The following is a 24,479-nucleotide window of genomic DNA, read 5'->3' on the forward strand; positions in this document are numbered from 1 at the left end:
GAGGAAAAGGGGGGGGGGGGGGGGGGGAGGGGGAGGGAGAGAGAAAGAGAGAGAGAGAGAGAGAGAGAGAGATGTAAGTCCCAGAACTCTTAGACAAAGATTGTTATGCTTGGAAACAGCGTGTCTTACTGAGGTCGGTACTCAATGCCTTATATACTAGAGTTAAGGGAAGTATTGAAGAACAGACATGAAATGTTCATAGAATCATTATGGCTCTAAGAAGAATATTTATGTCTTAGACAATTATCAATTAACCAAATGGGTATATGACTATGTTTCTGTTGATTGTCATTGTGTTGTTTCAGAAATTAACTATAAGCAGTGTGTAGATAACCGAAAGAGTTCAGTGAAGGGGTTACTTAGAGACCTTGTATTGCTGTGCTTGTAGCAACGGTGTCCAGTATAGTGTATTAGAATAAGTGATTGTTAAAACAACAGCAATAACAACAAATGGCATACTAAAAGAAGTATAATTTAAATGCTTAAAATATTGATATATTGTTGGGGTGTGTGTGTGTGTGTATATATATATATATATGTATGTATTTGATAGCTGCTGCTTAGAACTAAATAACAATAAGGTTGCTTAAGATGGTGTGAGTGTTACTCAGCTTGGAATCTAGAGAACCAGTAACATACTGTTTAAGTTATTCTTAAACTATTGAAAGATTTTCTCATCTCTTCCCCACTCCTAGAATATTTACGGAACTGTAGAATATTGTGAAGAATAGGGCGGGCCTGATATAGTATAATGTAGGCTTGTAACTTATACTTAGGGCTGAAATATAACACACACAGACCATTTTTACATGCGTCCATTGAAGAATCAGCATTTAAACAATTGGCAGCTTTTAAAAAACATTTTATAAATTTGGAGGATATAAAAACATTTTTATGCTGAACATGAGGGAAAAAAAAACATTTATCCCAACTTGTTTACAATTATGTTCTCCCAAAGAATCATCCTTTATCAAACAGCCCAGTTTTGCCCCTGAGAAGTCCATGATACCAGAGTTCCTGTTCCTCACATCTGAGTCATTGGGGATTTAAATTCTGACTTAAACTCTAAAAGTTAGAATCTGTTTAATAAAATGATTAGACATTTTTCAAACGAGGTCGATAAAAGGGTTCCAGGTAGGTAGGTAAGACGTCTTCATTGGAAATGATGGAAGTACAGGAAATGATTAAGTAGGATTCTAGACTCCTTCTGGTATCTAATTAGCAAAGATGGCCTCATATTGCTAGTTTCGCGATCTGTATAGGGCAATATTGAATACATAGGTTTTCATTTGACATAATCTCTATGTGCATATACTAAGTATATTATATTAAGTATATAATGTCATTTAATATATTTAGATATAGCATAAACTAAATTCTATCCCATAAAGATACTATTACCTAATCTATTTATGTAATAATTAAATAGTTATTAATATAAAACCACTAATTTAGTTCAGCAATGATTATTGAGTCAAGCTTTCCTACCAAGCAACATGAAGTTCTGAAATCAATTTTTCATACCTCTGAAGTCTTAAAGGCTATCCATATTAAATGCAATTGGTTCAAAAGAAACAATACAACACATCAGTATTCTTAGTGTCTTGATTTCCGTTAACGCAGTCATTCTCATCTATAGTACTTTTTCTCAGACCTTTAGATACAGCGTAAAGTCATCCAGCAGCATAGTTTGGAATGGTGCTTTGTTTATTAAACATAAATAACTCTCATTCTTTTTATTTATAGAATAGTTATTTTGCTGGAAAAGAGGTAGTAGCTGGAAGAGAGTTAGGGACCATAGCTGAAAGGTTTGTGGTGATTTCATATCACTGGGAATTAAGTTGTTGGAGAGGGTGAAAGAGAAAAAGAGAGGTTCATTGTCATATACTTGTACAGGCCACCGCCCATTCTTCTAGAGGAGTATATTTTATTTATTATAAGTTGGTATTTCCTGAACCATACATTTCCGTAAAATCTAAAGATAATCCTCTCTCTCCGCTCTTCCGCATTACAGCGTTTTCTGTGTTTGTGATATTGTATATAATTATTATATCCCTTTGTCCTTTAATATGCATTGCAATTATTAAAAGGAAAAAAACCAAACAAAAGGCAACAACTCAAGAGCTATTTTCTACCTATGTCAGTGTTCTTCGCTAGTATAAATGCAGTGATTCATGATGCATTTTACTGGGATTTGAAATTTTGCAGGAGTCATCAAGACCGCCCTTCCAAACATGGATAGAGAGGCTAAAGACCAGTATTTGCTTGTTATTCAGGCAAAGGATATGGTTGGTCAAAACGGAGGACTCTCTGGAACCACGTCGGTCACCGTGACCCTAACTGATGTCAACGACAACCCGCCTCGCTTTCCTCGAAGTAAGCTGTTCTGTTGCACGTTGCAAGCACATTAGTTTTCCTTGCCAGATTATAAAAATGTCTTTAAAAAGGAGTTTTTCCAAATACTTCTCAAACAAATAATTATCTTAACTACATTCTTCCCCAGTTTTATCAGAGGCATGATTTTTAATTCACTAATATGGAATAATAAGGGTATTGAAAATAAATAGAAGTAATTATATCTTTGTAGTCTATCTTAAATATAATATGCTTTTTCTTTTGTTCACACTTTGAACACTAGACAGTTATGAAGTTTATGCATTAATCTTTTTATTCAAAGGCATGCTACTCTTTACATTCTGTAAGTTATGAGGTTGTTGCCAATTAGTAACATTCAAATATGCTTCGTGAATTCTCTATGCTAAAAACGTTGCTTTATTTTTAAAGATAAAAATAAGAGTCCTGAACTTCACTTTTCATTCCACACTTTTTTTTACCCAGTTCATGTACCTTGAACATTCCTTCTGCTATACCTACCACATCTTTTTTATGCAAACGCTCAGCATTTCAAAAGAAATCAGTCCAAAGAACCAGAAAACCGCATGCCCTCAATTTAGTTTCTTTGACCAAAGTGGCTTTTGTTTTAAACAAGAGGAAAAAACTAATTTCCTTACGTAGAGCTGTCCTGATTGTAAAAAAGCATTTCATCTCACCCTCTTTTAGTTGCCTTTTTTCTGCTTTTTTGTAAATGTGTGTGGTATTTCTTTAGAATACTCAAGAAAATAAGGAAATCATACAAACTACAATGTTTTTAAATGCTTGTCTGATAGAAATAGGGAACTGAGCTCCCTTATGAACAGATCTTAAAGCTAATAATGTTAAACAAGGACACTTTCTCTGCAAATATGAGTGCCACCATGTTTCCCTTCAAATACTGCTTCTTTAGATGTTTTATTTTTATTTTACATATTTTAAATATTTATATTGTTGTACAACAGACATTTCAATACCTCCTGGCAAAATAAAGAAAATTACACTGACTTTAGCATTAAAAAAATATATAAAAAAAGAACCTATCCTTAATTGTGTCCTTGATGGCTTACAATGGGGAGGAGAGGAGGAGTGAAGAATAAACGAAACAAAACAAAACAATTAATGCGATTATATTTGGCTGATAGTAGAATTAGCTGTTTCTCTTTAACTGCAGTGATAAGAATTGACACTTTTGTGTGTGTGTGTGTGTGTGTGGTTTCAGTTGTCATGATTTGATAGGATAGAGCGTGGATTTTCTAGCTTACTAGATACTCCCCTACTTATTAAAGTGAAGGAAGCCAAAAATACGTCATTAGGTTTTTCATTTTGGCTGGGATTTTTCTCTACCATTTAGTCACTATTCTAACCTTGAAATTTTTGGATTTTCCTAAGGACACTTGTAGATATGTGAAAGGGTCGCTCAAAAATAGTAAGTATGTGTTGTAAGCATTTTTAAAGATCAGTAACAATTTATAAAATGTAGAAAATTGCAAAAGCAATCATTCTTAGCCTAGAATGTGGTCCCTTCATATGGATACATTTTCCTTTCTCTGTTTCAAAGAGAATCCTTTCTTTTCTCTTCATAAGAAAGTGCAAATGCACCACTGTTAGCAGCCAGAAGGAAATGGAAAAGGGTGGAGGAAGGAGGAAAAAGTAGATGATTAGAGGAAAACGGTGAAGGGGTGTTTCCTAGTTTCAAAGGTGAAGGGGTGTTTCCTAGTTTCAAACGGATGGTTGATGTACTTCATATGCCTCCCAAACTGGCTTTTTAAAATTTTTATTTGTTTATTTATTTTTGGGGGGGTGGGTAAGGGGGGGTTGAGGGATGGTGAAGAGTTTTTACAAAAGAAAATTTAAAAAAGTTACTATTCTTTTTTTGCTTCTCTTTCCTCCTGTTCAAATAACATTGCCTCTGCTCTTGTACCATTGTGCCCCAAATCAGTTCTACATCCAACTCACACAAATAATTCTTATCCTCGGTAGACTTATGAGCTAAAAGAAAACTGATATTGACTTTCATCAGCTTCCTTGTCCAGTTTTCTGAGACTTTTGCAGCAAAAGATACTATTATGGAAATTCCAACAATGAGTAATCAGAACTATTTAGGCTTGGTTTTTGCCCATTTGAGGCCTAAGCTATACTACTTTAATTTTTTAATATTCAGTATTTATATTAATTGCATTTTAATTCTTTAGAGTCAATACTCAATGTTAAGTCTATTTATAATTATTTGAAATTTATCTTTACTATTAAAAGTAGCATATTTCTCAGCACTAGAAATACCGGAATGGAGGATCTCCTCATGCCTTTCCCCAGGCCATCTGCTTCTGCTCTTACTTATTGATTATTATCTAATTATTTCCATGAAATTTCTTGAGGCTGCATGAAATTTGTCATTTGCCTCTTATTGCTTTGTTATCTTCTTCATCAAAAAATAAAAACAAATTAAGCAAAGATGGTGCAAAAGAGCCAAATAATTAAATTTGTATTGGTTAGTTTGGTGTAAGGTTTTGTTCATTTCTTGTTTTTAATTTCACAGGGTCGTACCAGTATAATGTCCCAGAATCATTGCCGGTGGCTTCTGTTGTGGCCAGAATTAAAGCTGCCGATGCAGATATAGGAGCTAATGCCGAAATGGAATACAAAATTGTGGATGGTGATGGATTCGGGATTTTCAAGATTTCTGTTGACAAAGATACACAGGAAGGAATCATTACTATACAGAAGGTAATATTCATTTTTGTTTCCTGTGAAGGTAATATCATAGAGATTATTGAGAAACCTTGTCTGCTCTGATGGAAGAATGTGTTAGACACATTGAATGGCTTTATGGAACCATTGTTATTTTAATTTTAGGAAAAAATGCTGTGCATTTATTTTTACGTGTCAGGATTGTAGAGAAAATTGAGTAACGTGTAATTACACTCTATCAGTTCTATTCTCTGAGCAAACCCACAGCTCTTATCCATAGCTCTATAAAAGAAAAGCATACTGGCAAATGTGCTGTTTTAAATGACCTGCTTGGCGAGATGAATATTCTTCTTTTTTTTAAATTAATTTTTATTGGAGTATAGTTGCTTTACAATGTTGTGTTAGTTTCTGCCGTACAGCGAAGTGAGTCAGCTATATGTATACATATATCCCCTCTTTTTTGGATTTCCTTCCCATTTAGGTCACCACAGAGCAGAGTTGAGTTCCCTGTGTTATACAATAGGTTCTCATTAGTTATCTATTTTATACATAGCCGTGTATATATGTCAATCCCAATCTCCCAATTCATCCCCCCCCCGAATATTCTTCTTTGTTGACTATTTTAGTAATGAAACCCTAAAATCATCCAAAAGCCTTTGTAAGCAGCTAGACAAGCACTCCACATACATGAAAATAATATACATAAACTTGGAAATAGAAACTGAAATGTTGTAGACTAGCTACATTATCAGCCATTCCTTTTTAATATTTATATTAACTGAAGTATTTGAAAAATTTATACAGAGCATGGAAAGTTGTGAAGTCTATCATAATCCTTTAAAAATAAGTGCAAAAGAGATTTTTAAAAATCTTTATGATCCAAAATAAAGACCATTTGCCATTAGCTCCCAACACTGATTAGATATGGGGGAAAATGAGCTGTTAACTCCCTTGGATCTGTATAGATGTGATCCTTGACAAATGTTAAATTAAAAAAAAAAAAAAAGTCAAAAGGAATTGTTCCAGAATATAGTCTTATTTTCTCAAATGTTTGAAATACTAAAAATTAAAACATATATGAAAATGCCCACACTCAAGATACTGGGATTTTATGCCAGTGTGACAATCCAGGTATATAACTCTGTAATTAACACTCCTCAGTAATTAACACACATCAATAAAGAAAGTTATATTTTAGTTGCTATAGGAAAACATATGTTCGATTTCAGGCCAATGGGCAAAACATTTCTGCAGTTATTTCCAGTGGACAGCTGCTGTTTTAGCTCAGCTGGTGACAATCTGTCTAAAAAAGTTTTAATAAGTAGGCTAGGCCAACTCTTGGTAAAATGTAATGTTTTGTTGTCTAAAATAAAAGGAACGCACTAAGGTGCAATGCTGCTCAAAGATTTCAGAGATTGCAGAGATTCATCTGAAATCAATCTGCTCATATTCCAGAAGTTTTAAATATATATTGAAATTATTTTATTGAACACATACATGTATTTCATATATTATAACGAGACAGCATAAATCATTGAAGAAATATTTAAATACAAATATATATGTATTTGATATGAGATATTTGATTCAGTAATAGAAAAAACTTTACACTCAATTCCTTGATATTATTTCTAGAAGTTTTAGAGAATTAATTGTTTAAAAAAAAGCTATAAGAAAACTGGATAAAATGCATTTAATCTCACAGCATAAAACTCATTTAAAAAACTACAAGGTAAAAATTAATGATAAGTTACAATGATATAAAAGTCACATAAATAATTATTACTACTGTTCTAGGTAGTGGTTAATGTCTGCTAGGATTTACCCTGAGTAATTCAAAGGCTTCTTACTTAATTCTCAAATCTCATGAAGGTATTATTAAGTACAGTGAACATATGGAATCATAGAATGTCCAACAAAAGAAAAAATGGTTAAATAATTTTTGATATTTCCAAACTGTCGAATCTTGTACATCATCAAAATGATGTGGTGACATTGTCTCAGCATATTAACTAATATGGGAAGTGATTATATAAAATATTACATAAAAAAAGCAGTATCCAAAATTTTACAGACCCTTTGTTTCAGATTTTCATAGAATAAAGATTACAGGAACATGTTAAAATGATAACAGTAATTGTTTCTGGATCTTCACTGTTTTTCAATATATAATATGCGTTCGTTATTATAATTACAGTGTTACTAGATTCATAAGAATATTATTCAATGACCAAACCAAAATATATTTCATTAACAGCACTGTATGGTCTACTTTTAGTATTGGTGAAAACTCTTGTCCAAATGCAGAAATGTGTCACAGAGATGTCAGTCCCTAGGCTGAAGTGTAATGTGTTGTTGAAGCTCTCTCAGGTATTGAAAAAGACATGGTCGTCTGTCTAATGAATTAAGATCCAAAAACATTCCAAATCCTATACGCATTTAGATTAATGGATTTAAAAAATTTTTGATACTAGAGATTTCTACCCATGCACAGCCAAGTGAGTGATGTTTTGTACCTAATAAATGCCCAATAATTGGTAATTAAAAATTTATCAATCTGTCATTATATGGGAAGTTAGCTGAATGTTTCAATAATTTCTTATGCTAAATATGAGATCAAAATTGTGTTATTTTCTGTTTAAATTATTGACAGCGAAAAATAAGTTTTATTTCCTCCAGTGGCTTCTAATAGATGAATACTGTCTAATTTTTATTGTTTCTCCTCCTCTGTTTTCTTATATAATGTCAGTGATTGCCTTTGTATAATTAAGCACACTCAGCGTACAGGAAAATCTTGAGAGACAATGATGGTGGAAAATTTTACAATTTTACTGTTGTGGCGTAAATAACCAGTAAAATAGTTAATATTTAACGAAGAGAATCTTGTTCACTTTGAGCTCTATAAAGCATAGAACCAAGTCGGATAATATCTACATAGAAATAAGTGGAAATAACACCTCTCAGTTTTCTTCACGCTGAAAATCTTTAGTGTTAGCAAATGTTGCTTCACGCTTTCCTCCTACCCTCTTTCTCCACACAGTTCTGCATAAATAATAGATATCGAGGTAATTACATGGTATACATCAGCCTAATTTGTATTTCCAAAGCTCCCTCCACCCACAAACTCCTTTTTAAAAATTACAGTTTTGCATTTTCTGCTCATATATTCCAATGCCTAACCAACCCAACGCAGAGTTCTTACCGATATTGAAATAAACAAACATAAAAAGTGGCTTCTCTAAGAGTTAATTAAAAATACTGGAAATGATATATTGGGCTGGCCGAAAAGTTTGTTTGGGTTTTTCTGTAACATCTCGCGGAAAGACCCAAGTGAACTTTTTGGCCAACCCAATATTTACTTTGCAGTTCAAGCTTCAGTGATCAGTGAATTTTTTTCACTTGAAAAACTTGCTTATGGTATTAGAGGTTAATCTAGTTTTTAGAAGAAAAAGTACTGTTACTTTGTAATTTTTAAAATTTTTGAGCAGTTTTTATTAATTTATTCAAAAATTCAATTCACATTTTATGTGCAGTGACTACACCTGTAGTAGCACTGTACCTTAGTATTAGTTTTGCATTAATCCAGGGCCTCTCCTGTTTAAAAACCTCAAATAAGGCTCATATTCCAACTCCTTACATGGACACCTAAGAGCTAGTTTTGGACCCCTAGAATTATTGAGACTTATATTCACCAGATACATATCCCACTATTCCTAGTTTTATTCAAAGATCTAGAGTAGACATTAAGCCACTTTTAATTCCTAGAAGCAACATAAGTTTTCTTCTCGGTCTTCTAACGTTCCCTCCTGCGGGACTCACTTATGCTCCACTCCTGTGCCCACTTGCTGTTGCTCATCTTTTAAGACTGGAATATTGCTCCCGTTCTTCCTTCTTTAAACCAAATAATTAAACAGGGGAAGTAAAATTGTCCGTACCACAATTTGTTTTTCTTGATCAGGGAAGGGTGTGTGTGCACGCATGTGTTTCCCTTCAATGTTGGGAGCTGGTCTAGTAAAAATGTAATACCATGGTTTTTTCATAAATTTAGCTGTGGTCCCAAAGATTTGGGCAAATATCTAAGTCTCTGTAGAAGTGTCCGAGAGAGGCCAGGCCCCATTTGCCAGCCAACTGGTCGGTCCCACCTAGTCTCTCAAAGATTTGAACATGACCTGAGAAAGGAGTTGCATAGTGGATGGATAACGCTCTTCCCCAGGTAGACAGGGGAAGGGAGACTTTCTTATGGAGGTAACCACCTGTGCAGAGCTTTGTCATATGAGATAGCACGTTAAGCTCAGAGAACTAGAAATAGGGCCATTTTACTGGAGCACGGTGTGGGAGGAGGGGATGCTGGCACGAGATGAGGCAGTGTAAGTGAATGGGCTCTCTATGCCTCCTTGGCGAGGCCCCGTTACATATATGTACAGTGCTTTGCAAATGAGAGTGGATTACAAATAATAAATATTAAAAGGTATTTTACTTTCGGCTACAATAAAATATGCTATGGAATTTATAATATTTATACATTTATAATATTATATAATTATATAACATTTATAATATTATTATATTATCACTTTCCTGGTCACAGTCAAGTAGCACACCTTTTTTACTGTTAAGTTTAAAGCCTCAAAGTCTTTTCTGGTTTCTTTTCTTGTACAGAATTGTAAAAAGTTATCTTCGGGTATGCTATTATTGCTCCAATGTCTTATATAGAAATATAAATTCTGCATATGACCAAATATGCAGAATCCACAAGGCTAAAGATCTGTATAGATGTTACTATAGAATTATTTTTTTCAGAATTCAGTTATCCTTTCTATACATTAAGAATAGACATGCTTATATGTTTTAGGTATTTTTTTAAATGATAACAAAACCACAGTGTTAAACCGTTAAAGCAAAGTACAGTCTATTTCTGTGGCCATTTATGAATGATTTGATGATAACCTTTATAACCAGTTTTACATAGTGCCTCAAAATTCACCAAGCATAAACATAAGTATTATCCCACGTGAGTGAAAACTGTGTCTTTCTTTCTACCTGGAATTCTTTCTGTTTACATTTCCCCATCATAATTTACAATGTAGGAAATTTAGTCTTCTATTTTTCCTTTGAGGTATGGCAATCTTACCTTTAATGTACTTCAGTTTTCAATGTAAGGCCTCAGTTGGGCTTACCTACGGAATTTTGCTTCTGTAAAATACATTACTACATAGAGTTACAGTACAGTAAAAAAAATGAGCATTTTTCAAAATGCATTTCCTATGAAGGATAAGTACACATCCAGTTTCTGGCACGGGGATGGCTTGTACGGTGGCTGATATCATACTGTCATATAACATATTTAAGCTTCTTCAGGCCCATTCTGTGCTATCTTCATAATCTCCTCATATTCCACACCCTAAAATAAGGTTGAGTGAAGTCAAAACCATCAAATAATAGAGCATTGTTGGGGAGGTATTGATAACATGGCCTCCATTCCCTGTGGGAGAGGAAGGGTTAGAATATGCCACGTCCTGTCAAACTTCCACTCGGCTGCACAGATTTCTGAGCTCTGGGTTTGCTGTCTTGTTATTGAGACGTGTCCTTTGTCCGCTGCTTGCGGTAATTCCCAGAGTCAAGTATGTATTTCAGTATTTCATAAATGCTGTTGATGTGTGGTAGAGGAAAATGAAACCAACAACATTTCCAATTTATTCTTCTTCTTTTCATTACATCTTTTTCTTTCAAAGATGTTATTTAAGTAATAATCCTGCCGCTGTGGATGCACGTTTCTCAAAATGGAGCAAGATATGTGTCTCCTTTGACTGTGAAAAAGCATACATTTTGGATTTTAGCTTTAGATTAATACAATAACTCTAATTTAGTGAACGTCTGAATTTCAGATTATATTTTCCAGTTTGTTCAGCCCATTGTTGCTGTGTGTATCTCAGTGGGTCCCAACATCGTTTTAACCATCACGCACCTGGGTGCATGTGTACAGACTGTTCTGTACATATTTCGAGTATAATAAACGAGTATAAATTTACTCGTTTTTGAATAGTCAAGATTAGAGATGCATTTAGGGTCTTAAAAAAATAAGATAGCAACACTCTTTGAAGAAAGTTGGTAGTAATGTGAATGTCAACACATGATAGACTTGATCCAAGAGACCAAGACCCTGTTCCTTAGGAGTATTTTCCATTTTCTTTGATTTTGGTAGTTATCAGAGCGATCTTCTCAGAATATGTGTACGTCAAAGACATACTCCAGTGAGCCCTTCGTGGTTTTTTGTTTTATTTTGTTTTGTTTCGCTTAGTACAGATAATGCACAGTTTTCCTTATTTCTGTCTTTTTCCATGGTGTGTTGTTTCCTAGATTAGTTTCAATGGGTAGGGTTCCAAGAAAGAGATATTTAAGAAGTAGATAAGAGGGGATTTAGTGATTACCTAAGGAAAGTTGGAGAGAGAATTTAAGGATAAAACTAATGATTCTAGTATGAGTAGCTAGATGAAAAATGTGCTGTTCCTTTAGAATGGGAGTGTGGAGGTGATTAAAATGGTGTGGAATATATTTGCGTTACCTGTGATATCTAGGTAACTATTTCTAGAAGGTCATGAATGAGGGTTTGTAGCTTAGAGAAGAGATCTAGAGTACAAACTTAGGTTTGGGGGTCATAGCGTATGCATGGCAATTAAAATGAAAGGGACGACTGAGAACATCACAGAGCGTGCATATAAAACGAGGGAAAGAATGCTTTAGACATTACTTGATGAAACTGACAAATTTAAGTTAGGGCAGAGAAAGATTCAGAAAAGGCAATTTATTGTATTCTTCTCCAGGATTAAGATATTTTAAGAGGATTTAAAAATAACTGATCAACAAAGCAAATAAAAATTCATATTTAGATCAATAAAAATAATTGCGTATATTGTCAGTAGAGGGAGGGGATTGATGGAGCCTGGAATCTATGTTATATAGTAAAGACAGGACATAACCAATAGGGGAATGATAAGAGTCAAAGGCCTGGAGTTCAAGGAAATTTCCACGTCTAGATCTGGTCTCTCTGCCACTAGTTCACTTGGTCATTTCAAGTCTGTTTTGGTTCATTTTCCCTGGATATGCAGCCATCACATGTCAAAAAGTGAAGTTCACCCACTTTTATTCTCTTCCTCTTTGTGATTGTATCAGCTGCTACCTAACAAGTCATCCGAAAGCTGGTGCTTTAAAACATTATTTCTTTAGGTCATGATTTCATGGGTCAGCAGTTTGGTGGGGCCTCAGCAGGGTGGTCTTATGAGGGCTCACACATGGGTCAGAGGTCAGCTACTCGCGAGCTTGGTGAATCTGCCTCTGTAGAGGTGGCTGTCTGTCTGCTGGAATGACAAGAGAGGCTGGAAGTGTGCCTGCCAGCAGCCAGCAGCTAACCTGGCTTTGTTCCATGAATGGCAAGAACAAAAGCTCCATGGTCTCCTGAAGCTGATTTCCAGAACCGACACAGCATCACTTCCACCACATTATATTGATCGAAGCAAGACCAGGTGACCCAGATTCAAGGAGTGATGGGGGGGGGAAATACATGAAAAGAGAGGAGCTATAAAATATTGTGGATACTGTGAAAGAAGAAAAAAGATTTTGGGTCCCAGCTCTGCTCCAGAGAAACTAAAAAACCTTCAGGTTACATTTACATGAAGTGGCAGAAGTAAGGGTGAATCTCAGATCAGCTGATTTCCATTGTAATCTCCTCTCCACTGTCAGCATTACTCACAAAGTAATTGTGTGGATCGAGATTAATTAATAGTTGCCACTATTTGATAAAGGTCCCCAGGAAAACATAAACTAAACTGTCTTTGTCATAATCTGGATTCAGCTTCCCTGAAAATTATCGAGACCCTTTCATGGAAGTTCCTGGTCCAGTCAGTGGTGCATGCTGGGAAATATGGACCTCAGCACAGTAAGGGAATCAATCTGAGCTATACTGTGAACCAGGTTTTTGATGCTAGGCAGGAATATAGTCATTTGCAAGGCTTGTTTTCTACCTTCTGCTTATAGAATCCAAACAGCCTACCTAAATTCACTCTTAGAACTATAACCTGCACAGGGTAAGGACTATATAAATCTGCACTGTTCATGGGAAATACGTTTAGCCGTTTATGGTACTGCCTCTTTGTAGACAAGTGCAATTAGCAGTTTGAAATGTGTGTACATTTAGTTGGTGGTCATAGAATTTTTTTAAAAAAATTGTTACAAAATGGAGATGTGTTAGGATACCTGCTTGAATTGCTTTTTAAAAAATATTCAGTGGTCTTTATATCTAGCTTAAAATGTTAATGTAAGTACTCTTGGAGGTCAGAGGGCACTCGTGGAGCTAGATAATGGAAATGATAATTCCTGATATTTGTATCCTTATTTTATTCCTAATAGCTTGACTTAATTTAATGTCTTAGGCTTAAACGTTTCTGCAGTTACTCATAAACTGGACCCTTTCTCAGGGGTCCCAGTTTACCTGTAGAGCACCAGATACTTTCTATGTAGTGCAAGTGATCTTTGCAAAATGTGAATGTTTGTATCAAGCACCTGAGAAGTAGCTGTGTTAAAGTATGGGTTTTTCTGAAAGTTAAAATAATGACTCTCATAAAAATGTAAAATGGACGTGGAGATACACCCAGTAATTTTTTACTGCTTATTCTAAATTTGCTTTTACTCATTTTGCTATTTTTCAAATAATTTATTCTTAGATTTTTTTTTTTTCTTTTTTCTTTCTTCATTCAGCAGTCAGTGAATCTCTGTCCTATCTAAGACAGTTGTTACCTATTTGTAACAACTGGTAACCTACCTACCTACCTGTGTAAGATTATACATTTGGCTTCTATCATAGATCTCAAAGCCTAGCACAGTGAGACAGACATGAAAGGGTCAGTCCCTTGTAGAGGATACCCACAGAGCTGGCGAAACTTCCAGAGGTCTTCTCCCCCTTAACACCTGAGCCTCTCTGAGGGCATCGATGTGGACCATTATATACATAATTATTACATATATTTATAACGATTATGTGTGTGTATGTATATATATATATAAAACAATTTAGAACACATCTTTCTCTTCCCTTCTTCCCTATAAAAAAATAACTTATTGCCCAAATCTGGATATAGGTTTTGTGATTCACACAGATTTCAAGACAGGTAAAAGCTGCATGCTGCTGATAAAATCACTTGTAGCTGTGAAAGCAAAAATGTCACTGGACAGAGTTAAACAAGTAAGACAGACCTCAAGGATATTGCAGTTAGGTGAGACAGATGAGAATTCAGTGTAAACTCGACTCAGGTGAAACAAAGGCCTGGAGAATTTTTTACGAGCTGGAGTGTGTGTGTGTGTGTGTGTGTGTGTGTGTGTGTGTGTGTGTGTGTAATGGGGGGCAGCGGTGTAGGTGACACTGTGTTTGCTTTACCCAAAGGAAAAGTAAATTTTCTTGTATTTTCATGATAGCAGGTAGTTTTGTAACTTGGAGCAAGACTCTTGCTGAAGATTGGTTCTAAGAAAAGGTAGTCAGGGGCCTAGAGTCAGGAAGAAGCCTGTCTACGTTTAGTCAAGCTGACAGAGATATTAAGGCCTTCTTGGGCATAACCCAGGGACGGGGGGGGGGAAATAAAGGCAGTAGTGCAGTTGTGCATAGTAATGGCGTTTTTTTGCTTTTGGAAAGTACTTAGGGAAAAACTTTAGAATTCTTATGGTATTTAAATGTGCAAAGTTGTTCTTTGCTGAGATACCTTGTCCAAGGTTGTAGATTACTTCTAAGGTTCTGGGTAGTAGATTTATTTAGAATAAATTAATCATAAAGGGAAAGTTAGGATTGTGGGTTCTTTTCCATTGGTACGGTTTCATTTAAGCCCATTTACGTAGGAAAAATGATTTATATTGATTTGATCAAGTAGGGAGGATATTGAAAGCAACAGAGTATATGCTTTGATCCCAAAGACAGCTGGAAGCTCCAGAGAAAGAAATGCTTTTAAAGATGATGAATGGTCTCAGTGCTTTTGTACAAAATCAGTATTAAACATCAGACACTATATACATAGACAGTCTCAGCGTGTACACACGCGCGCACGCGCACGCGCACGCGCACGCGCACGCGCACACCCCAGCCCCAGTGGTACCATGCCGTGGTTACAGGAGGAGAAGGAAGAATTTCCTGAACGATGTAACTTGGATCAGTCCCTGAAACGTCAACAACAGCATTGGCCCAAAGTACAACATCTAAAGGAGGTCATTGAGCTTAATGAGAGCGTGTTTGGCTATAGACCAGGAGGTGAGCTATATGGAGAAAGAAAAATGCAGTGTACTGATTTCATTAAATGAATTCAAGATGATATTTTAACTTAGGTTTTTTACTATTGAGGAAGCTAAAAATGGCAGGGGGGAACTGATGAGTCTCCACTGTTTATGATAGTTAATTGTTTTGAATGTAACAGATGAATATTATAAACTGACTTTGCCAAAGATATAGGCCGAGGTGTCATGGGGGAAACAGAAGAGAAAGACATAATCTTTACTTTCCATTTGATTTGCTCATAATCTAGCTGGAAATCATGGCGCTGATAATAGTATAGTAGTAACAGCAGATGCCTATACATTAATTACTCTGTGTCCATGACTGTTCCAGGTGCTTTAAATTTATAAATAATTTACAGCAACCCTACTTACTTGGTGAGGTAGGCAGATACCTAGATGTGATAATGCCATACACCATGAGGCCCTAATTGCTCTTAGAGTTTGAACAATGCCTGCTTGTTCTAGCAGAAACGGCACGGGTGGTGGACAGATGTGGCTTGGAATTCACGTGGTGTGTCTGCCCCTAAGTACACATAAAATTTTGGGCTTTCACTGGAGCTCTTTGCTATTTAGTTTCAGTAATACCAACCTTCTTCTGTCTTTTAAAATGCACATTAAAGATGTGTGTAAAACTTTTTTTTGGAGTTACCTCTCTATAAATATAAAGAAGTTTTATTTTTAGGTGAGGGGATTATGAGATCACTCATAAAGAAGAAGATAGCTGGTCTCCAAAAGATTTCAGTAAGAAAAATGGCAGACAAAGTTATATGAGAAGGAGGGAGCAGCAGGTAATACAAACTAGAAGGGACAAAGTATGCTGTTTAGAGTGAATAGTTCATTTTAATTGCAGTAAAAAAAAAAAAAAAAAAAGGTGGGAGGAAGAGGGGTGAACCTCTGCTCTGGAAAGAGAAGCTTATTATTTGGGGCTCCTTAGACCACGGATTGGAAAACAGCTGCCTGCCTGTCTCTGGACAGCTCAAGAGCTAAGGATGGTTTTACATTTTTAAGTGACTGAAAAAAATAAAATAAAAGGATATGTGAAAGTTAAATAGAATTCAAACTTCCGTGTCTGGAAACGAAGTATTACTGGCACACAGCCAAGCTAGTCCATTTACCTGTGGCCGAGGACATGGTGCCTGCAAAGCCTAAATATTTACTATCTGGTCTTTACAGGAAACTGTTTCTGACCACTGTCTTAGTTATAATGCTTTACTGTTTTTTTTTGTTTTTTTTTTTTTCCGGTACGCGGGCCTCTCACTGCTGTGGCCTCTCCCGTTGCAGAGCACAGGCTCCGGACGCGCAGGCTCAGCGGCCACGGCTCACGGGCCCAGCCGCTCCGCGGCACGTGGGATCCTCCCGGACCGGGGCGCGAACCCGGTTCCCCTGCATCGGCAGGCGGACGCGCAACCACTGCGCCACCAGGGAAGCCCGCTTTACTGTTTTAATCCTAAAGTTCCTCATCCTTTGATGGCAATAAATTTCAGCAACCCTATTTGATAGTTTAGGAAAGAATATGTCCAACAAGCTGCTTTCTCTTTCAGCATCTCTGACATAGATGTCACTTGACAGATGAAAAAGCAACTTCTCTGTGGCATCACTAGTTTGGGTCAAAGTGACAATAATTGGTTTCAGGTTCTTATAATCCTACATATTTATTTTCTTGTGAGCTGCAGCTTGAACTGTGTTTTGGTCAAATTTCCAAATATATCTAGTCTCCAATGCTATGTAGTTTCAAGTATTGAACAGAATCTGTTTAGACATTACCTTTATCTCCTTCTCTTTCCTCCTTCTTTGTCTTTCCCCAGTTATTATTTTAACTTTCTTTCCCCGAGTATAACCTTGCTCATTAAATCTAGTAGTTATGGAATGTATTGCTTTTGTAGAAATCAATAAGAAATAGAAACAGGAATTAACATTTTATTGCAAAAGCCTTTTCTTCAATTTGCTTAACCGTCCTATCCATCACACCACACCCTTCTTTGAAAACTAGTCTGGCTTATTCTGGTTTGCTCTGAAAATCATTTTGTGTGGCACTTCCTTCTGTCTGGAATCTTGATTCATAGGCTTTCATATGAATGCTTTTATTGCTCGATTTTCAGAATAGCTTTTAGGCAACCAATCATCACGCTTGATCCTGTGTTTCTTTATGACTTGGCAGCATCCAGATGTCTTTACTGCATGTTGTTGCCTTTTAGACACATTTTAAAAAAACAAGTTGCCATAAAATAATTGCGTTCATTTGTGCAGTAAATGTAAATTATTCTTTCATAAGTCAGTCAGACTTTTACTTGAATACAGAAGGACTTGCTGTCCCTTTGGTAAACCTGAATGAATATCTTAAAAGTTGTGGTTTTGGACTTCCCTGGCAGCACAGTGGTTAAGAATCCGCCTGCCAATGCAAGGGACACAGGTTTGATCCCTGGCCTGGGAAGATCCCTCATGCTGCGGAGCAGCTAAGCCCGTGCGCCACAACTACTGAGCCTGCGCTCCAGAGCCCACGAGCCACAACTACTGAGCCCGCGCGCCACAGCTACCAAAGCCCACGCGCCTAGAGCCCGTGCTCCGCAACAAGAGAAGCCACCGCGATGATAAGCCCGCGCACTGCACCAGAGAGTAGCCCCCGCTCATCTCAACTAGAGAGAGCCCATGCGCAGCAACGAAGACCCAGCACAGCCAAAAATAAATAAAATTAAATTTTTAAAAAAGTTGTGATTTTGAGTCAATTGAAAAGGAGATGGTAAACAGGGTTTGTTTGTTTTTTTTACATAGTCTATCTTACATAGACACATAATATATAAAAGTAATATTTCTCTCCTAATTTATCGGTTTTATAAATATTATAAGAACAAACTGAGGGGATTCCCTGGAGGTCCAGTGGTTAGGACTCCACACTTACACTGCCGAGGGCGCGGGTTCAATCCCTGGTCGGAGAACTAAGATCCTGCAAGGTGCGTGGCGTGGCCAAAAAATAAAAATAAAAAAGACTGCAAACTGAATAGGTTCATATTCATGCTATGTGTGAGTATGTTTAGAGTGTCTTAAGTAAGTGCATTTAGGTAAATAAGAATGCTTTGTTTTATTTTTAGGAGAACCCAAATTAAATATCGGATTACATGTATAGGCCCCAGAAAATTATAATGAAGAGGTCAAGTTTCTTAGAAGAGGATTTGCAGCACAGTTACTTGAAGAGCCTTTTCAAAATACATATGCTTGTGACTCATCCTGGGTCTGATGAATCAAAATCTTCTTGGAAGGAGCCAGGAATGTGTTAGAAAGTTCCCCTGAGTGGTTCTGATTCTTACCTTTGGTTGAAGACCATTGGGGTAGAAATATTTTTAGATAATAGACAAAAAAAGGTAGCCTCATAAAAATATCACTGAATTTATTAATAAGGTGCTGTTTATGGCGCTGTGTAGCACGTGCCCCAGAATTTTCCTGTGAGACCTCAGATAAGAATTAAAACTTGGTTTTCCCACAATAATTATATGAAGTTTTTTATAGCCAAGAAAAACAATATACCTGGTTCTTTCTTCCTCTACCTCCCACTTCAGCCGTCTGGATTCTCTGGGGCAAAGGTGTAGTTCCATTTTGAGGCTCTTGAGGCCTGGATAGCTTTTCCTAATTGATTAAGAATTTATTGAGTTTTTTCAATGTACCAAATTCAGAACAGGCAATTCTGGGAATGCTAGTACTGAACAAAACAGTTTGGAGCTTACAATCTACTAGATGAGACAGCTGTTAAGCAGAGAAGCATTTGAGTAAAGCACTCTCTGTCCTAGATATTGTGAACCTGTTTTGAGTATTGGTTTATATATTTTTCATATAAAAAAAAGAGATGAGCCATGGAATCTCTTCATGTCCTGTTTATGTGGAAACACACACAACACACATATAGTATATATTTTTATATTTTATATATATGTGTTGTTATATTTTATATAAGTGGTATGTACATTTTGTCATAGCACACATATGCCCATACACACGATGGATAAATTTAATTACAGTTCTCAGCAGTACATTTTAGCCCATTTTTCTTAATGCTTTTTTATTAAATAACACGTAAAAATGACAAGTAAATTATGCTTTATATGTGCTAGTATTTCTACTGGTTTCTTTCTAAAGTTTTTGTTTTTATAGCATTAAAAGTAACAAATATTTTGGGACAGTTTTTTAGTGGTGAGATTGAGATTGAAAGTCACAACAAGCTGGGACTCTCTGTACCCCTTGAAGAAAGAAAAGCATGTGATTGTCACAGACAAGTTCTACCTGTTGGGCATAGAATTCTTTTTTTCCCAGATGGTGCTTCATTAGTACAACATTTAATTGCCCTTACAATTTTTTAAGCTACCATATGGTTTGACTTGGGTCACTGTTTTTGAGAAAAGTGTTAGCACGTTAATCCTGTTGAAAAGTTGCAGAATGGTGATTCTAGAATATGACTGTCAACCCTTTAATACAAAGAGAGACAGAGAGAGAGAGACAGTGTATACTGATGGCGGAATACTGAAGAGAGAAACAGTGGGTGCTTCATCAAGAAGAATCAGCTATGTGTTCAGGCTGTATAACCTCGATATGCCACCTCTTCTGCTACAGCTGTCTTTGGAACACTTGAAAGTTAAGGATTGTAAAGGAGTCCTCCAAATCAATGAAAATGACCTTGTAAATGAGAAATTCAACGGAAAGTTATATTTTTCTTCCTTTTTATGTGCACCCTTGGATACTGCAGTTAAATTACATGCTTGACGAATACTACCTTGAGGTCCTCTTGGAAAAGATTGTAAAATCATATCAGTTGTCATTCAAATAATGCTCTAAAGACCTGCATTCGCCCATGCAGCGTACAGCGGCAGAGTGGATTGAGTTGGCTCAAATGTACTTACCATTGTCTATGAGCCAGAAAGCAGCAAGGATTCTGATTGGCATTATGAGTTATTACTTTTGAATGCTGATGGTGCATTTTCCTGGCTGAGTCCATACTATGCTTACTGCCGTGCATGAATGAAAAGGCTCTGCTTTGCCCTCATTTAATCTTCCTAACAACTTTCTTTATAGGACTTGGATTTTGAAGCCAAAACAAGTTACACGCTACGGATAGAAGCTGCAAACAGAGATGCCGACCCTCGCTTTCTAAGCTTGGGACCGTTCAGCGACACGACAACCGTGAAGATAATTGTGGAAGACGTGGACGAGCCCCCTGTATTTTCCTCACCCCTGTACCCCATGGAGGTGTCGGAAGCTACCCAAGTTGGGAACATCATTGGGACCGTAGCAGCTCACGACCCAGATTCTTCCAATAGCCCTGTGAGGTAAGAGCTCATTGCTCTCCTCTTCTGTAATTTTGCAACAATGTGCCTTTATTCACAACTCATGTCTGTCTCTACGTTATGATGCTTTGGGGTCATAGCTAACAAAAACCAGTTTTGTATACGTATTGAGCCATAGCTGCAGAAGTGAAACAACATCAGAACAATGCAACATTTTAGTAATTCGAAAATGTGTCACCTGATTATCCAAGGCCATTATTGTGTGGCAATATCTTTAGGCACCATTGTCATCCACAAGCAGAGCTGATGTGCCTATTCAGCCTGTTATCCTGAGCTCTTTCAACACAAACTGTGTTCAGAGAGAAAGTGATGCATGTCCTTGTTGTAGGATAAATGCAGATGTTAGAAAACTAATTTTATAAACAATTTAAATTAGGGGTTAATTTTTCAACAGACCCTTTTTTATATTGGTCTATATGGATAGTATATGTTTGTTCATTAATTCCACTTATAAAAAATAAAATAATACCGTATCTATATATAAGGATTATTTTAAAATGTCCTTTCAATAGTCCTTTAGAGAGAGTAGTCATATTGTTATAACCAACTCTGTAGGACTAACAGAATGATGATATGTAAGCATTTCAAAATATCACAACATTCCAGTTCACACTTTTTAGTATAGTTTTACAATCTGAGAGCTACATGCATGTTTTTGTATATGCATGTATTTGTGTGTGTGCATCTGATAAAGCACGTCTTTTTAAGTAAATATTTAATATTTAAATGAGTATATAGAACATACCAGAAATTACATTGTATTTCATGTCTTAATTTGGGTTCGTAAGTAATATTTTTCAGTGTCATGGTTTGGATTTTTATTACAAAAGCTAACAGCAGATTTAACTTTTAGATTTAACTGATATTTAATGATGCTAAGTGCTTTTGAGCTAACTTCTGAACTAAGTCTGGACATTGCTTACAGAGTATCAAGAAAAATATCTATACATTAGACAATGACTTTTAGTTAAGAGCTCATAATCTTTTTTCCTCCTAAAATAATAAGCTGATTTAGGCTTATAACTTATATACATAAATTATTACACACATTTAATAGTATTAAATATCATTATTTATATGTAAATAATAATCACATATATGTGTGTGTATATGTAATTAGTACTCTCCTTTCCTTCTCTTTTGTTTGACAGTAATATCATAGCCTAGTAAAGAATTGGTATAAACCAATTTTTATTCCAAAAATGAAGTCATACTCATTGCTTCTCTGTCTTTACAACAAATTCAGGCGATATGGAGGCTATCTTACTCTTAATGCAGTGGTCATAAACCATTTCTAAGAATATAGCCTTCTGTGCACTAGAATATCTGTGAGTCACAGAGGCACTCAGATGGAATAAGCCTTCGCCTCCTCCCTGTAATAGCCCAGGCTTCATTGTCAAACAGCTCCCTGACTTAAGCTCAGTTCCATCTACCGAGTCCTATTGATGTGCACAAATCTGAATTTGGGTTTTGTTATAGTATTGCAACTCTAGTGACGTACTTGTCTCCTTCCCTCCATGAACAACCAACCACAGCACAATCGTAGTCATAGATCAGCTACTCAGGGTAGTCTGACTTCTGTTTAAATCACCTAATTTACTGGGGAGAAAGAGAGAATGCTTTCATGAAATTGAGGATCTGAAAAAATAAAGAGACACACTAATATGTATCATAATTCAGTACTTCAGTGAGTGAGAGGATTTAAGAAAATTTTGATTTATTGTATTGATATTTTAATCGTATCTTTAAATTTTTTTTCTTTACCCATTTCCTTGTGTATTATCCTGTCAAAGCCTTTCAGTGTAAATATCTCACTTGTAATAATATTTTACTTGGAAAAAATGCAATGTTATATAATAACTTGGGGAAGGAGAAGGGAGAGTAGGACCAAGTGGGTAGTGACTTGAGTTAGAGGTGAAGTGAGTTCTGTGTCTGCTCCCTGAAGCACAGAGATAGAAAGGGCCAAAGGCTGCATTCTGCTGATCTTGGAGGTGAAGATCTCTGTGACTTCCATCAATGAAAGAGCAGGTGGCCAGCGCTGTATTTTTACCTCATTTTTATTTTCTTAAAACTAATCAAGGTGACCTTGAAAGTTCAGGTTAGTACCTCTTACATCCTTTTCTAATCTCTAAGTTGCACAAATAGGGAGAGATTTTGTTCAGAGTGAACTGAAATGTTGTGTGTGTGTGAGTATTTCTTTTGCTTTTGTAAAATGAATTTCTTGACTTAGGCATAATGCTTGTATTCTTGCAACATTTCTTTGCCTTGCACTATTTTTCATAAGGTCAGAACAATCACTCATCGCTTATTTGTTTCTGAATTTGTCTCTCACATATTTCTCTTTTCCTATCCATTTATGATCTCTTATAAGAGGCCAGCCTCCTCGTTGTGTAGTTTGGTGAGTTGATGGGTACTCCTAGCAGTAACATTCTCTATAAGACTGGTTCTCTTCCCAGCACAGCTGTTTTCTGAGTATCCTAGGGGATGTCACTTAGCCTCCTAAGTTTCCATATAACCCAGTAAAAAGGAATACCAACACTTAATCCCTGCTTTGTCTCAAGGTTTTTGAAGATTAAGTGAGAAAGGGAAAATAACTGATTCTTTTAAACTGTCAATCATGACTAAACTATTAGGATGTACTATCATTGTACATCGCTATTATTATAGTTTGTTGTTTTCATGGCATTTTTATTACAAGGTCAATCAAGTCAATGAAGAGAGACATATTTTTACAAGCAACTGTATTGGCAATCTGTATTGAACGTTGGTTTGTATTCACATATTTTCCAATATGTAGAAAATATTACATAGTCGTTTAATGGACATAAACATGTATTTGCGTTGGGCACTAAAGTAACTATCAAAATGTAAGCCCTCTTCAACAGAGGCCAGTGGAGGAGTAGATCACACAGTCTACCGAGGTCCTAGGAAAAGTGAATCTCCAGGCTGAGATGGAAGCTGAAGCCTCTTACAGTTGTGAGCTTTGTGCTTCTGCACCTTTAGGAATATCGTAGTTCTTAGAGGAATGGAAAAGCAGTATTTGTTTCATCGTAATTGTTTAAAATTAGGCCAATAGTATTTTGAATTGTAAAAGGGTATGGGAGGGTGGATAATTAGTGTTTGAATTCATTGACATTCTTTGTAGTGTAATACTGAAATCTAGCATGTGCCATTTACATTTGGAATATTTTCTGATATATGGGGCAAGAGATTAGAATTCTAGAAAGAAATACATGTACTTGCCTCCAGCAAGGTAAATTGAGATCTTCTTCCCATATGACCCATGCCTTGCCTAGTTTTTGTTTTGTTTTGTTTTGTTTTTACCTATTCCATTAATGAACCAACCAAAAGCTCTTTGCATCTGCCCTTTCCTTAAAAGAGGATGAGGGCATCTACATTACTGTTGGAACAGTACCATCTGGTTCCATTTGACTGTTTAGAAGTATAGTAAAAGTAGATTGAAAGATTACATGAACCCGGAGCCCAGTGGCTGGCCCGAATATAACACCTTTGTGAATTGGTATGTCTTGTTACAGCTTGCCCACTATCCAGACGGCTTACCTGGCCCACCATTTCATGTACCCTTTGCCTTCCTCTTTCCTGATATGAAAACTAGAAGCCAGGGCTTCCCTAGTGGCGCAGTGGTTGAGAGTCCGCCTGCCGATGCAGGGGACGCAGGTTCGTGCCCCGGTCCGGGAGGATCCCACATGCCGCGGAGCGGCTGGGCCCGGGAGCCATGGCCGCTGAGCCTGCGCGTCCGGAGCCTGTGCTCCGCAGCGGGAG

The 24,479-nt window shown here is 36.5% G+C and overlaps 1 protein-coding gene across 1 annotated transcript in view; it reads left to right on the top strand.

Moving 5' to 3' along the window:
* The window catches only part of CDH7 (cadherin 7), a 122,095-nt gene that overhangs the window by 65,505 nt on the left and 32,111 nt on the right, over positions 1-24,479 (top strand). Inside the window, exons 5-7 of the mRNA XM_007105088.3 lie at positions 2,209-2,376; positions 4,910-5,097; positions 20,425-20,678. Of these exons, the coding sequence (XP_007105150.3) occupies positions 2,209-2,376; positions 4,910-5,097; positions 20,425-20,678 (610 nt within the window). The remainder of the gene's footprint in view (positions 1-2,208; positions 2,377-4,909; positions 5,098-20,424; positions 20,679-24,479) is intronic.

This window comes from Physeter macrocephalus, chromosome 19 (genome assembly GCF_002837175.3).
Source record: "Physeter macrocephalus isolate SW-GA chromosome 19, ASM283717v5, whole genome shotgun sequence".
In the NCBI taxonomy this organism is placed as follows: domain Eukaryota; kingdom Metazoa; phylum Chordata; class Mammalia; order Artiodactyla; family Physeteridae; genus Physeter; species Physeter macrocephalus.